Genomic DNA, 15,749 nt, shown 5'->3' on the forward strand with positions numbered 1-15,749 from the left:
TGTTGACTAGTGGCACTCCGCATCTGGATTTGGGCATCAACAATACAGGCAATTGTGTACAAGTGTGTTCTGTAGCGATGTTTTGGAAGGCTGGCGAGTCAAAGTGCATACAGAAGAATGGTACTCTTCCCAGGATAGATGACATTGGCTAAAGTGAATGCAATATTTTATTTGAAAAAAATACAGACCTCCTGTACAGTAAATACAACTTAATGGGTGCGATAAAAAAAACCTTTAGACTTCCTGGTTATAAAAAGCTTTCCTCTCCCCCCTCCCATCAACCCTCAATCTGTGACCAGTATGCCACCCAAAGGGTGCACTGACATTCTTGGACAAGTACAATCTACCCATTTACAGCATAGTAGCCTGCAACTATTTGAAACAGCAGAGCTACACACAAATTTTGATCTAATTTATTTAAATAAACTATTAAAACATCTAGCTATGCATTTATAACAGACTGCTCCAGCTAAAAATGGCCTGCAAGCAGCAGACGACAATCATTAGTCTACACTGGTTGCTTTCTTACTGCCCTGTTTCTAACAAATAAATAGAAAAAATAAATAAGGGGGAAGACAGGGTCATTTTCAATCAAGAGACCTATAAGTCTCTTGCATATTGAAGCAACCTACGTACATAATTTTCATAATTTAAAATGTTTCTCAAAATGTATTTCTTTATTCAACACAAATTTGGAGCTGAGTTTACAAAAATTGTGTATATTTTTAAAAAGGGCTAATTTATTGTTAGACAACTTCCATCATCTTGGGCCAAGCTGGCTAGGGCTGAAGATAGTCCAAAAACATCTGGAAGGCCACAGCTTAGCCACCAATGATTTAGACAGTGCTGGTTAGGATACTTCCCCCTCTGTTACTTACAAGTTACAGAGGATCAGCAGCAGCAGCAACTAGCTGCCCTGCAAAGTGCCCCCTCTATACCCTACGGTAAAGTATTTGTTTAAAATATTCCTACCTGATAACAGAGCTCATTACTAATATATTACATTCAGTTACTAAAAATTCTGCACTTTTATTTCCTTAAAAAACAGAAGGTTCAGTATCAGAACTGTACAAACGTCTGCCAGAATATGAAAGCAGAAGCAGAGCTACATCAGAGTCATGATTAAATGTGTCCCTAAGCAGAATGGTACAATACAATCACACCCCAACAGATATGTATGTTGGAACTGGAATAATGCAGTGGAACATGCATTATAGACATACAGTGATTTGTGTATGCTTTTCAGGGAAGAGAATAGTTCAGATAGAGGCAGAGAAAAAAAAAGCCCCATTTTCCATCAAGAACCGGAATGTCCTTTTATCATAAAGGGTAAATGGTGTCAGGTGCTATTCTGTTTCGATCAAGAGTAGATGGTGATGACTTCTCGGCCACCACCTCTGACAAGTAACACTCGCTCCAAGCCTTCGGTCAAGACCTCAAGAAATTCCATATCTGGGTCAGCTGAAGTCAAGGCAAGAAACCTCTATAGATTGACATGAATAGTCTTTATAGAGTTCTATACCAAGTAAATAAAGCCTTCATGCACACTTAAAACAATCTAAAATCTCTTTGGAACAAATGTAACTCAAGGGGCACAATTCAAATAGAGATTAACCTCACAGAGAGTTGAATTAACTCTTTCCCTAAGGCCAATGGAACTTCAAAGAGTTTACTTCTAGCTGATTGATGCATTACTACTATAATTTGCAAATGTTAAAGAAAAATCTCTACCTGGAAACTCTCAGGTCCATGTATGCCCCTCCCTTTGGGTAGAAACAGAACTGTATTTGAGTATCATGATGGCCTTTACTTTCCCACTTTCAATTTAAGAATACACAAAGTGATACAGATTGTTTTTATATCATGATGCACACAACAAATTAGAACCTAAAACTAACAGGTGAGCACCACGCGCACACACAGCCAAAAAAAACCCAAACCTGTAGAGTTGGAAGGGACCCCAAGGTTCATCTGTTCCAACTCTCTGCAATGCAGGAATAAAACAAAGACACAGCTAACTAACAAGCTCCAAAGGCGCTTGGGATCAGCACCAGTTGAGTGAAGTGTCAAAAGGAAGATGAGCTTACCTGGGGCCCAGGCCATAAACAAATAGCAGAAAGCCTGCCGTGTTCCTCTCAGTCAAGCAGTCTCTCTCCTGGATGCTCAGACGGCCTCTGGCTACAAGTGCCTTTTCCCAGCTCTGGCCGGTTCACCAGCTACAACTCCTTTTGAACAGAAATGATTTGTCTACTGTATATAACATTGATTGGATTATTGCAATGGGGCTGCCCTTGAAGATGACTTGGAAACTTGGCCCCAAATGCAATGGCCAAATTACTGGCTGTGGTTCCATTTAGATCACATATAACCAGTGTTCTAAATCAGCTGCATTGGTTGCCAGTTTGTTTCTGGACTCAATTCAAAGTGCTCATTTTTGCGTTTAAAGCCCTAATCAACTGAGGGCCCAAATATCTGAAAGACCACCTCCTTCCCTACAGGCCTTCCTGGGTGCTAAGATCAACGGATGGGCCCTCTTCCTCTGCCCTTAGAAGCTTGGGGTGGCGGCCCAGGAGGCAGCATTCTCGGCAGCAGCTCCTAAATTGTGGAACTCCTCAGAGAGCTGCATCTGGCAACTTCATTATACAGTTTTCGGCAAATGCTTAAGTACCACCTCTTTATCCCTGCAGTTTTCGAACACCTTAATTCTTGAACATTTTGGCTCCCGAATGCTGCAAACCTGGAAGTGACTGTTCCGGTTTGTGAACTATTTTTGGAAGCAGAACGTCCAATGGGGCTTCCAGAGCTTCCTGTAGCCAATCAGAAGCCGCGCTTAGGTTTCCGAACATTTTGGAAGTCAAACGGACTTCCAGAACGGATTTTGTTCAACTTCCAATGTACGAGTATATATACATATATTAGGACCCACCTTATTTTTTAAAATAATTAGTTTTAAAAAGATGGTTTTAATGCTGTATTTAAAACTGTTGTAACTTGTTCTTGGACCTTAGAGTGAAGGATGGGTAATGAGTTTATTATTATAGTATTATTAATCCATTAATCCTCAGATGAATCCAACTGCAAAGCCTCTTTCGAGTTTGTTTGTTTGTTTCTGTGTGTTTTACATGGGGTCATTAAATTGCCATGAAAAAGGATACAGTTTTCATCTCCATCAGTGTTCTTGGGAGGGCCAGGCATGTTGAGAAGAACAAGTCGTGCATCATGGGATCGGTTTACAATGACTTCATTCAGCTTCACAGCAGTGTGCATCCTCCGGACATTTGACTGGTTTCTGTTGAAAGGTCACAAATACAAGTGGTGCTAGAAGTCAGCATTTGTAAGCTTAAGAGTACTAATGAAAAGCATCGCCAACATGGAATGTTACAAAAACTTTAGTTCCCTCCCACTAAAAAGGCAGGTTCTCAAGGACTGCCAAAATCTTGAAATGCTGGTGTGTGCACCCCCGTCCCCATTCTGCTTCTGTTTTTGGTAGGTTATAACAGGAAACGCCACACATACAAGGTTATCAAAATGCAATTCTGTCACTTCATATCTCATTGAATGAAATATGGAATTTCCCCATTTTTGCATTGGCCCTTTTTATACATCCTGTAAGGGCCGTATAGGAAGAGCTGTAACTAAGTGAAAAGCTAATGCCATTACATGATTTCCTATCTCAATCTCCTGGAGAAAAAGCAATCCAAGAACAAATCAAGGTACAAAGTAAAACTTAGCGAACAGGAAATCTTCAAGTGGACAGTTAACCGGAATTACAAACACTTTGACATGGGACAGAGGAAGAACCAAAGAAAACAAGGTTTAGGATGTTGCATTTCTTTTGGCACATTGAGGACCAAAAGGAATGGGATAGAAAGGGGGGCTCGTTTTGGATGCATTCGCTGTAGCATTCACCATCCAACCAGGATGCTAATAAAATAATTGCCAAATATCAATACACCAAGTCATGCAACATCTGCAGTCTTTCTCTGACCCACAAGAAGTTCAATCTGCTCATTTGGGCATTCACAACTATTGCCAGCATCCTTATAAAATGGCTTCTGGCCAAATGCCCATCAACCAGCCTAATGATCAGTTTCAACTCTGATGAAGCTAGTAAATACCTTTACTTTTACTCTAATTTCTTAATTTAATTTACTTTAATTTTTTTGCTTTTATTTTACTTTAATTTCCCATTTCTTGTAAGTGAGAACGTAAGACTTCTCCTGGATCAGACCAGTTAATCATGTCTAGCAGCTACTGACAGTCTTTGCTTCCCATCCAAGAGCTACTTTAAGCACACCTAAGGGCTTTGGTGGGACGTGGGGGGCGCTGTGTGTTAAACAACGGAGCCTAGGACTTGCCGATCAGAAGGTCGGCGGTTCGAATCCCCGCAACGAGGTGAGCTCGCGTTGCTCGGTCCGTGCTCCTGCCAACCTAGCAGTTCGAAAGCACGTCAAAGTGCAAGTAGATATATAGGTAAACGCTGCTGTGGTTTGCCAGAAGTGGCTTAGTCATGCTGGCCACATGACCCGGAAGCTGTACGCCGGCTCCCTCGGCCAGTAAAGCGAGATGAGCGTCGCAACCCCAGAGTCGGTCATGACTGGACCAAATGGTCAGGGGTCCCTTTACCTTTACCTTTAAGGGCTTTAGTGTGACCCATCATAGTCTTTAAAAAACCTTTTCTCCCCGTCCCCTTCTGAGAGATAAACTTGGGGGAGGCTTTTTGTTGCGCACACACCATTTGCTGTTAAAATACAATCCCAAACCCACACCTGCCTATGCAACTGCCACCATCACATCTAGCTTGGACCTAAGAGGAGGATATAGATTTAGATTATTCAAAACAAGCAAACTTACAGATTTTCCCATTCGCTGACAGCATGAAAGCAAACCGTAATAAAATAAATGTTAGCATAAACGGGAAAAAGCCAATTGTCTTGGACACAAAAAGAGAAGACATTTTAGTCTGGCCATTAAGAGCAGAACAATAAATCACAGTAATCAAGATACCCTGGCTTATTGCAAAGCGCAATCATGACCATAGTGACCTGGTTCTCAAGGCACATTAAACAAATCATGGTTTGATGTGGATCAGCAGTGTGCTCATGATGTAGCTGAGGGTGCTTTACTCCCCCAACTCTTGGTGCTGCTGCCCCTGCTGAGAAGGAAGCCACAGTTGGATTTGTTATGCCATCCAAACCCAGACTCGTGGTTGTCTTCTCTGAAAACAAACCTTGGTTTTTGTTTGGTTGCTTGGCTGCAAAGAAACAAATCACAAGACAGGGTTTGGATGACATGATAAGTCAGACCATAGTTTGTTGTATGGCAGTAGGGGATGAGCTTGGCGCCCAAGATTTCAGATGAATGCACAGCACGCTGCTTGCTCCCATGAAACCATGGTTTATTTTAATGATGGCTTAATGTGATGTGTGGACCAGGTCCTTCAACACACTCATTCTCCAGCAACCTTTAAGTCCTTCCCTGCATTTTCCTCCCTCAGCTCCTACACCACTCCTTATCTTTGCCTCCAGTCTGACACCACAAGGCCCATAGCAATATGCGAATCTCACAACCCCACTCTGCTATCAATGCTCTCAGCATGCAAATGAGCCACACTTTCAGATAACAAGTGCATTACCAAAGAGGCATGTACCGCTGTATGCGTTCCTGGCCTCCCGATGCCAGCAGAGTCCATCCCACCCTTTGTGGAAGAAACACCATTTCAAGAAGAAGAAGAAGAAGAGTTTGGATTTGATATCCCGCCTTTCACTCCCTTTAAGGAGTCTCAAAGCGGCTAACATTCTCCTTTCCCTTCCTCCCCCACAACAAACACTCTGTGAGGTGAAAACAAAAAAAATTCCTTCCAGTAGCACCTTAAAGACCAACTAAGTTAGTTCTTGGTATGAGCTTTCGTGTGCATGCACACTTCTTCAGATACTACAATTCCACTCTGTGAGGTGAGTGGGGCTGAGAGACTTCATAGAAGTGTGACTGGCCCAAGGTCACCCAGCAGCTGCATGTGGAGGAGCGGAGACGCAAACCCGGTTCCCCAGATTATGAGACTACCGCTCTTAACCACTACACCACACTGGCTCTCAAATACTTCGCTTTTGTGCTGCCAAACCAAAAGGCAAAATATAGAGCCTGAGCCCCCAACGATGCTACAGACATGGATTAAGGTGTGGATATCCTGGCTCAGAAGGAACCTCTGCACTTACGGTTTAATACTGATGAGCTCTCTGAAGTTCTCCACTGCATTGTTACGGATTCGCTTATCAGAGTCGCATTTCTCCTTTGTCCATGTCATCTGGATCCTTTCTGGGACTGCTTCCCCTTCATCTTCCTCATCGGAGTACAGGCTTTCTAACCTTATGATAGAGTGCCTGTCCTTCACCAGCTGAGCCTGGAAGAATAAACATGCAGGTATATTGTTTTCAGAAGTCAACAGTCTATGGCTCTTCTACTTAATGCTTTTTGAGAGTCAGCAGCTGGAAATGATTGAGGAGGAAAGAGATTTTGAAATGTCTTGGTACAGCACAAGAAGGCAAAGAGCTATCAATGCAACTCTGGCCCAGACCTCAAATTACAGGGGAGATTGCTCTCTCAACTGCTGTTTTTGAAGCTTACAGAATGGCTAGGATTCTGCTAAAAGTGTGTGTGTGTGTGTGTGTGTGTGTGTGTGTGTGTGTGTATGTGTATGTAGGTCAGATGGATTTCATAAAGGGGAGGGGGGCATACCACCTTTCCTACAATCCAAGCTTTGCTATGGCCTTGCAAATGCAACAACATTTGCAGCAGACTTGTAAACAGCCCCTGGTAAGGCCAGCTTTTGCAGGTCAAGGCTGTGCTTCCAGGTGACCAAGCAGGCAAGAACAGAAGAAAAGAAGAAGAGATCTATTAGAACAGACCACTTCCCTAAACAGATGCCTATGGAAAGCACACAAGGAGGGCTAGAGCAAATCAGCTCTCTCCCGCAGTTGTTCCTAGCAACTGGGATTCAGAAGCACTGGAGGTAACATACAGCAGGTTTTAGCAATAATTTTATACACCAGTCATGTTCCCACACTCTCAATAGCCCCAAAGGTTGCAATCTTTCTTCACAGAGGAACCGATCCAGCTCCTTGATCATTTGCACTGCTCTTTTCCTCAGCTCTACCAATACCCTTTTTTAGATGTGAGGGTCAGAATTGTACACTGTATTCCGAGGGCAGCTACATCATCAATTTGTATAAAGGCATTATGATACTGGCTGATTGGCGGTTCTCATTTTTAGTCCCGTTCCTAATGATGCTGCCAACCTCTCCTCTTTCAAGCTACCAAAGGTACATGTGGGCACAATGACAATTAAAAACATTTGTGGGCTTATGCAGAAGGCTGACTGACAGAGAAACAAGGATTTTGTTTTGGCAAAACAGACACTTGCATTTAGAAACATGAGAGCACCACTGAAAACTGAGGCGTAGGAGTGAAACTTGTTGCAGGTGTTTGGGCACAAAAGACTAGGTTTTAAGTGCAAACCTCATCTCAATGCATGTGCCCAATTCTAATGGGGCGGGGGATGTGAAACACATATCTTAAAGCAATCACTTCCTGATTCCCCATTGTCTGAGGTGGGATGGGTGGCAACTGGACAGTGGTGGCATCTCATTTATGGCCCAACCTCCCAAGGGAAGTTTCCCAGAATAGCATTTTTAAAAATAACCCTTTTTCCCCAATACGGTGAATGTGGCAATTAGAGAAGAATTGGTGAAAGAGGTGTCTGCAGATTTTGGGACACTTTCATCAACACTTTACATAATTGGATACCAAAGCAAAACATACCTCTCTTTCTCTTTCTGTTTTGGTCAATCTCATCTGCCTCAGCATCTGAGATCTCTGCTCCATCATCAGAGTCCGTTCGTAAGTGTAGGCGGAGATATCGCTGTTTTGCTACGAAAACAAGAACGACAGTCTTACAGCTACACACAATGCATTGTCCCAAACCCCGATTGACCACAGAATAAGATAAACCCCATTACCATTTCCACTACTTCTACTTCAGCCTCTATTCGGAGGTGGTAGAGGAAGGTGGCCAGGTCTTTCTTCATTTGGATGCTGTTGTCATCCATCTGAGCTACGGTGAAAATTCTCATTTTACATTTTCGCCAAACCTGTAGAAGCAGAAAATATATGTGTATCTTCTCAAAACTTTCGAACATGTATGCAGAGCCTGTAGAACCTGGTAGTATGCAAGGCTGCACAAACCTTTAAAAAGACAAAACGAAAAAACCGCTCTTTTAAGTTTTATAAATGCAAGGCAAAGGGCCATAGTTCAGTGGTACCCAATCTGCTTTGCACACCACACACCTCAGGTTCAATTCTTGGCAACTCCAGGTAGGGCTGGCAGACCCACCTGCCTGAAACCCTGGAGAGCCACTATCAGCCTGCATCAACAATACAAAGCTAGGTGGACCCATGGTCTGATTTATATAAGGAGCTTCCTGTGTTCCTAAGTTACATAGTTGTGTATAAATGTGTGAAGGGCTGTAAGCTCAGTTGTACAGCACATGCCTTGCATGCAAAAAGTCACAGGTATCTCCAGACAGGGCTGCGGAAAGCTCCTTCCTAGAACTCAAGATTCGAAGCCAACCTTAGCACTAGAAAATAGTGAGCTAGAGCGACCAGTGATCTGACTTGGTATTCAAACAGCTACCTATATTCTGACACTGAGATAGGAAAAGAGTGTGCATGACATGTTACACCAGGATGGGGCTGATGGGAATTGTAGCCCAAAACAACAGGTTGAGAAGTGCTGCATGACTAAAAAAGTAGGTGATTGTCAACATTTGGCTCTCCTAATCGGAGCACCGGGCACCTCCAAATCACCAGCTGAGGTTGTTTGTCTCCTTCTCAAATGCTGCTGCAACAGTCATGCCAAAATAGCAGTGGCAGTTTGAGACCTCAGCAGAAAGAGTTCCTCTTCTTGGAGGGACTTTCTGTGTAACTTCCTGTTTCATGCGACTGTCAGCTCTTAGAGCAGCACCTACAAATGAAGCTACGTAAATTTCAACCATATGGACTGACTGCCAAGATTACTCTTCAAATGTTGCTTGTTTCAAAGGCTGCTGCTTCTGTTGATTTATATATGGTTTTCACTATATTTTGTGGAGCATTTTTCTAAAATGGTTTTTGGATATGTACTCTCTTTTAAAAACCTTGTGGATTGCTTGGGTGCTTTCAGGCAGAGCCAGTTATACAAAATAATAAGCTAGTGGTCACATCCGCATCATACATTTAAAGTGCTAGGAAAACACCTTAAACAGTCACAGCTTCCTCCAAAAAATTCTGGAAGGGTGGATGAGAATTGTTAGGAGCCACCATCCCACTGCTAGAGCTACAATTCCTGGAAGTGGTTTCACTTCACAGGGAACTCAGAAGAACTGTAGCTCTGGGAGGGGAATTGTCAGCACCCTTAACAGACGACAGCTCCCAGAATTATTTGGGGGAAGCAATGACTGTTTAAAGTGGTATCGTAACGTTTTAAATGTATGGTGTGAACGTGGCCAGTATTCAACAGCTTGGATTGACATACACAAGCAAATGGGTGAGCCCAACCTGTCCATCTAGCTCCTGGCACTCTTACTTTATGCTGTTTGAGCAGAAAAGGAAGCAGCATCAGCATGCCTCCATCATGCACAATCCACCAGACGTCGATGTTCCCTTCATTGTAACGCTCATGATTGCCAGGGTAGAAGGAAACGTTTTTGGGCACCAGCAAGGCAAGGTGGGCTGCAGTTGTACAGCGTACAGTGTCTAGAGGCAAAAGGAATAAAGATGCATTGTAATACAAAGCAAACAGGATTGTGAGACACTAACCTGCCTTCCTACTAGTGGGTGGCTTTGGCTGTCCACTTCCTCCCCCTTAGTCCCAGTGCTGCTCTTGTAGAACTCAACGGGGAGGAGGATGGAAGGAAAACTAGAGTCAGTTGGCTCAGCCTCTCATCGGCTGTGGCTCCACCTAATGTTGGCCACTCTGCCTTCCACCCTACCAGATCCAATGGATAGCAGCCACTACTGATGCAAAGCACAGGCAGAGATACACACAATGACATCAAAGCATGGTGAAAGTCAACACCAGCTGCAATAAATGGGGAAGGGGGAATTCAAAGTGATGCTACCACTCCAGAGGCAGCTTTCTTTTTTTGGAAACACACCATTCCACCCCAAATTGGGCTTTCTACTATGAGAAACCAAATTTACAGCATTTTTCACACATCAAGAGCAAGAACACCAACCAACAACCTAAGAACTTGCCTATAAAGGTTTTCCAGGCTCTTGAGTCTTCACTTTGCCTCCAGCCATATGGCCACCCCAGGACCACTGTGTTATGCTTCATGCCTCCCAATCCACACGACTGTATCAAGTGGGAGATGCCATCCCGGACTTTATTAGCTACGACGACTTGGCAAAATCCTTTCACCTTCTCAATCTCGATCATATTCTTGATCGTCTGTAGGACAGCCAACAGGATTAAGAGTGGATTAAGTGTCTCCCATTAAGAGGTCAACCCTCATGGGGCAATTAAAAAGCATTAGAACATGCAAAACAGATTTCTCCACTTGCACATGCTGACTTGTATTTATGGGAGGTTCCTCTTTACCAAAAGAATAATCAGTACAGGGATTTCCAAGAAACAGATTTATATATGTGGCCTTGTTGGGTGAAATACCCGAGTCCAGAGGGATGCCTGAGCAAGATTTCTGAAGGTTGTAAAAATGGTGTCTATGTTTGCTCTCTACTCACAACTAACAAAAATAGAATAAAATCGATAACAAAGAGGGAATATACAGCATAAATTTTGCAAATAACAAGAAACTGCACAGTATGATCTATCTGCAATACTTTTAAGTGTATGCATTTAAATTATTGTTTCTTTATTATTCTCCTCCTCTCAGATTCCCAGGGCAGATTATGAAATTTCAACACACAAGAAGACAAATGAAAAAAACATACAGAAATACATGAAAAAAATATGTAGAGCAGTATAACACATGCACACCAGCAAAGACAAAACAGATAAAGTTAACTTTAAAGGTCTGGGAAAAAAATAAGTCTTGCCTTAGAACCAAAATGATGTCAGACCAGCCTCCCTAAGTAGAGCGTTCCATAATGGCTGCCACCACTGAGAAAGCTCTTTCCTCAGCAACCTCTCACCATAACTCAAGATGGCGGAGAAACCCAGGAAAAGGTCCCTGATTAAAATATTAGTGTACAAGCAACTCCCGGTTTGTGCAGGGGTTGCATCAGGTAATTGCATGTGTAGGCCCCTGCCCCGTTCCACACCCTTTCGGATCCGAAAATGGCACATGCTTGGGCAGTCACATGCCAGTCAAATGCATGCAAAATGGTCAGTCTGTACTGACAAGCAAACTTAAAGGCCCCGATCTCAAGCCATAAAGTTCAAGACCAGAATTCTAAATGGAGCCCAGAAACAAGTCTCATTGACACAGCACAATTTCACTTTTTTGGTAGAGAATTTAAATTATTTTTTTTAGTGTGGAGGATACACAGCCTTTGCTGGGAAAAAAGCCTTGAATAAACAAAACAACACTGCACTCAGACATTCTTTAGTCTTTGGTTCAGCTGAAGCCTTAGCACATCTCTGAAAACACATTATTGGCTAGAAAACGATTTGCTTGCCTGCCAAGAGGCTTTTTCTGGATGGAGCCTCAGGCCTTAGAAAGCCATATAAACTTTCTTGCCAAATGCTCCATGATACTTACACTTTGTGTTTAGCCTCCCCCCTGCCCCCCCTGCCCACCTGTTCAGCCGCCTGTGCTTCTCCATAGCTCTCCAGGAAGTTGCCTTGTATCGCTGTTCCAATGATGGTCAGTCCCTTGCCGGCTTTCAGCTGAGAAGCAAATGTCAACAGTCTGGGGTATTTCACATGCAAATCTTCGTCCAGTTTCAGAAGCACCAACAGCTGCGGTCTGAAAAGAGAGGAAAAGAAACGGTTTGGGGGCCAGGTTTTTGAATATTAAGCAGCTCTTAAGGAGCACTCTGGCTTGGGAGCATTGAAGAGCTATTTCACCAACTGGCTTTTATATATTCAGACAGCTTTCACCAGGAGACTGGCTCATCAAAAATTCAGTTCACATGGGAAGTTCACATCTAAATCTAATCCAAACAGGCTGAAGGCTGCATACTAAATAAAGCTACCCATCCAGACTTTCAAGGGGCTGACTGGGGCCTGGGGGTGGGGGTGGGAGACAGCTGGATCACCATATTTATTTGTGCAACATGTGTGACATTTCTATGAAAGAGGACCATACAGCCAGAAAGTATGTAACAATTTGATTTATGACAGGGCTTTTCATATCAGTGTTCCTAGAATGCTGAGGCAATCCTTCATGAGAAGCTCAGTAACAGCAGAAACACTTGTCTGAAAGACAGTTCCAACACCATTTGTTTCTTCTCTCCAAGGAGCTCAGTGTGGCATATATGGCTACTTGCTCCCAATTTAGTCTTCTGACAATCCTGTGAGGATGGCTAGGCCCAAGTTCACCCAGTGAGCTTCATTCATGAACGGCTGCCAGGTCCTAGTCCAACACTTCAACCATTGCTCAACACTGGCTAATTGCTATGCCTCTCATTACGACTCTTTCCCTGCAATAAGTAGCCTTGGAGAAGTGGAGGGTGTGCATGAGGGTGTGATCTTTAGTTGCATAAACCCAAGCAGGACATTAGACATGGTGACATGGGAGGAGATGGAAGAAGCAACAGAACCTTATGTGAAAATTACAATATCCAAGGCAAGAGGTTCATAACTTAAAACTGTGCATTGCTGAAATGTTTCATTTTGCTTGTCTTCAGTTTGGCTCCTACTAGTTCTCTGCAGACAATCTTCCAGGATTTTTGTATTGGGGGGAAGAATCTGCACATAAGAGCCTCTTCCACACATGTTTTTTAAAGTAAGCAAAAAGTCCTGCATCAAGGGGCTTGCAGAATGTGCATTATTTTGATTTCATGCAAGTTCAGAATCTGGGGAAAACACAACTCTCCATGTCATTAACTGGGAAGAAACAACAAGAAGTCACCTCCAGTTCTTGGTGTGTGGGGGACCTTCCTCCAATCTCAGCAGAGCATATCGGGCAGCACTTAGAGACAGGCCCCGGATCCCATCACCCCATTCCTTCTCCGCCCTGTAATTTACAAAATTAAGCCAGTTTAGAGCGCGACTCCCTTTCCAGAAAAAACTGTATTTAGATCACTTACTTTCTGTCTCACAGTATAAATGGACTTCCCATGACTATAATAATTTAATAATAATTTATTATTTATACCCCGCCCATCTGGGTGGGCTTCCCTAGCTAGACCTCGATACTCTGTTTGTTACCCCTGTATCTCACTCTTCCTTTGGGAATCATAGAACAGTTTACATAAAGTTCCCAGAGTTCTCCCTATATAACAGGGAGGTGTTCCCTTACCATTTGGCCACACAGACAATGACTTCCAGGTGGTGGGAATTCAACACTATGTTTGAAGGGCCACATGCTCCCCTTCCTATCATACTAACACTGGCCAGGTTTAGACCCACTTAGAGAGGACAACGCAACAGTAGATATTTCTAGAACATTCACTGGACTATGTGCTTCCAAAGGGTGGGTTCATCCACACTTCCACTTGCCCCACTGTTTCCCCCTGGGGTAACCCACTGTTTAACACTGAATCGGAGCAAAAGTCAATTGGGTTTTCTCTGGATTGACGTTTGCTCTGATTTTGCACTAAAGAGCAGGTTTTCCAGGGGAAAGCAGCAGGGCAAAGACCAAACCTCTCGGACCCATGCCTAGAAAACACAGGGCAAGCAGAAAACCACTCAGTTTTCTAGGCATGAGACAAGCAGAAGTGTGGACAAGCCCAAAGTCATTCGTTTGCCCAAAGACTTCCACAATGATATTTACCCTCCTCTGCTCCCACTATTTCAAGAACTTTCTCTGTGGAGCAGATTGGGGGGGGGGGGGAGGGAGGGAAAACTCTGTTGCGCAAGTAGAAAACCTTGCGTGAATAGAACAACTTCGTTGGACACAACCCATAACAATTCAGAAATTAAATGATAGAATTAAGCATCCTTCGGAAGATCCAATTCAGGGCTTCCCAGGCTATAGCTACTGTTAAAGGGATAACTCTGTGTGCATGCATACACCCACACCCAGCAATCACATTATCATGTTATTTTGATCAGAAGCTACTTACCCCTGGTATTCAATGTACTTGTAAATCATGCCTGCAATGAGCATTGCCACTAAAGCATAATACCAGGAGGAGATGAACATCAGCGCAAGGCAGATACTCATGCCTAAAAAGGACAAGGCCCTGAAGGAAACAAAACTCAAATGTTAGCACATATTTAGAGCTGGTTCAAACATGCACGGGCATTCCTTGATTTCTTTACCCTTGGTGACTGGCGGCTGAATGTGCAGATTCCACTGAACAGGACTGTGTTGGAGGTGATACAGGAACTCTTATCTGTAATGTTTATATATCAGTGATGGCTCATTCACACATGCAGATCATCACTTGATGTTGCGTTGTCATCATGCAAAGGGCACATATGTGTAAATGGTCTGCTGAAAAGCATTTCCAAAACTCTTAGCTTTCTGCTTTTAGCTTTTCACAGACTCTCAAGTGCCCTAACCCTTAATGAGGAGGGATCAAGTGGCCATATGAATAAGCTTGTGAGACACACACTCTCTCTCTCTCAACTTACCAGTGGTAGTACTTAAATCTGGGCCTCCAGTTTGGAGTTCTTAGGAGTGTTTGCACCGCACAGGCTAAGTTGACAAACAAGTAGCACATCAAGAAAAACCTAGTTGAGGGACGAAACAGAGAAAAACACATCACATTTAGGTCTGGGCCCACTGTAGAGAACAAAGCACAAAATTCACAACTAACATAATGAAGACCGGTGTGAGGAAACGGAGGGGTTTTAAATTAACACAACCAATTTAAATTGCTTTTAAATTTCTAAAATTTCCAATATTTGGGGAGAAACTTTAGTGATACAGTACTGTTGTAAGTCTGTAGGATATGCATGTCTTGAGGTTTCGATTTGGATATATCCAGGTTCAAATTCTTTCTTGGGTATGGATGGCCTTAGACAACCCCTCACACATGTTCCAAAGCTAAAATCCTGAATTGAACCCACTGGGAGAAGAGAGTGATACAAATTTATATTAAAGACAGGCTCGCTCTCTCAACACCTCCTAATTACCCAGGCCTTGGCCCAGTCAACATATGGCAGCTACCAGCTCTAGTCAAGCCCTATAGTTCAAGGGAGGTTGCAGGCCTTGGCATATGTGTATTGTTGCACTGGCCAGGAGTGTAAGCCAGGAATTCCCTATTTCAAATCTCACCTATACAGGTGGCCCTTAGGGCAGGCTACTGTTCTCTCATTTGCACCTCTACTCCCCTACTGAATCTATGATACTGACTTATGTTACAAGACATGCAAAACACTACAGACACTTTAAAATGCTATCTAAATGTTTTCTATTATTACACCTGGAGGGAGTTGAAAGGATGTCATGTGGAACTGTTTTTTATGATGGTGACATGCTAACATCCATTACAGTCAGGCCTGTACAACATGTGAAGCACCAAGCCAAACATCAAGCCACCTGCCCTGGTATTCTTGGTGCTAAAAATCAGCAGAGGAGGCTGCCTGTCAGCTGACAAGCCACCATACATGGCAGGTGCATTTGGTTCAGCACTGT

At 43.3% G+C, this 15,749-nt stretch overlaps 1 protein-coding gene across 1 annotated transcript in view; it reads right to left on the reverse strand.

Moving 5' to 3' along the window:
- Positions 1-149: 149 nt before the first annotated feature.
- SLC12A4 (solute carrier family 12 member 4) overlaps positions 150-15,749 on the reverse strand; it is a 65,235-nt gene continuing 49,635 nt past the window's right edge. The window contains exons 14-24 of the mRNA XM_028739597.2: positions 14,744-14,842; positions 14,230-14,349; positions 13,074-13,178; positions 11,798-11,966; positions 10,291-10,486; positions 9,620-9,789; positions 8,016-8,147; positions 7,819-7,926; positions 6,216-6,400; positions 3,156-3,289; positions 150-1,452 (exon numbers count right to left, since the gene is read on the reverse strand). Coding sequence (XP_028595430.1) covers positions 1,361-1,452; positions 3,156-3,289; positions 6,216-6,400; positions 7,819-7,926; positions 8,016-8,147; positions 9,620-9,789; positions 10,291-10,486; positions 11,798-11,966; positions 13,074-13,178; positions 14,230-14,349; positions 14,744-14,842 — 1,510 coding nt within the window. The 3' untranslated portion in view covers positions 150-1,360. The remainder of the gene's footprint in view (positions 1,453-3,155; positions 3,290-6,215; positions 6,401-7,818; positions 7,927-8,015; positions 8,148-9,619; positions 9,790-10,290; positions 10,487-11,797; positions 11,967-13,073; positions 13,179-14,229; positions 14,350-14,743; positions 14,843-15,749) is intronic.

Source organism: Podarcis muralis, chromosome 7 (genome assembly GCF_964188315.1).
Source record: "Podarcis muralis chromosome 7, rPodMur119.hap1.1, whole genome shotgun sequence".
NCBI lineage: Eukaryota > Metazoa > Chordata > Lepidosauria > Squamata > Lacertidae > Podarcis > Podarcis muralis.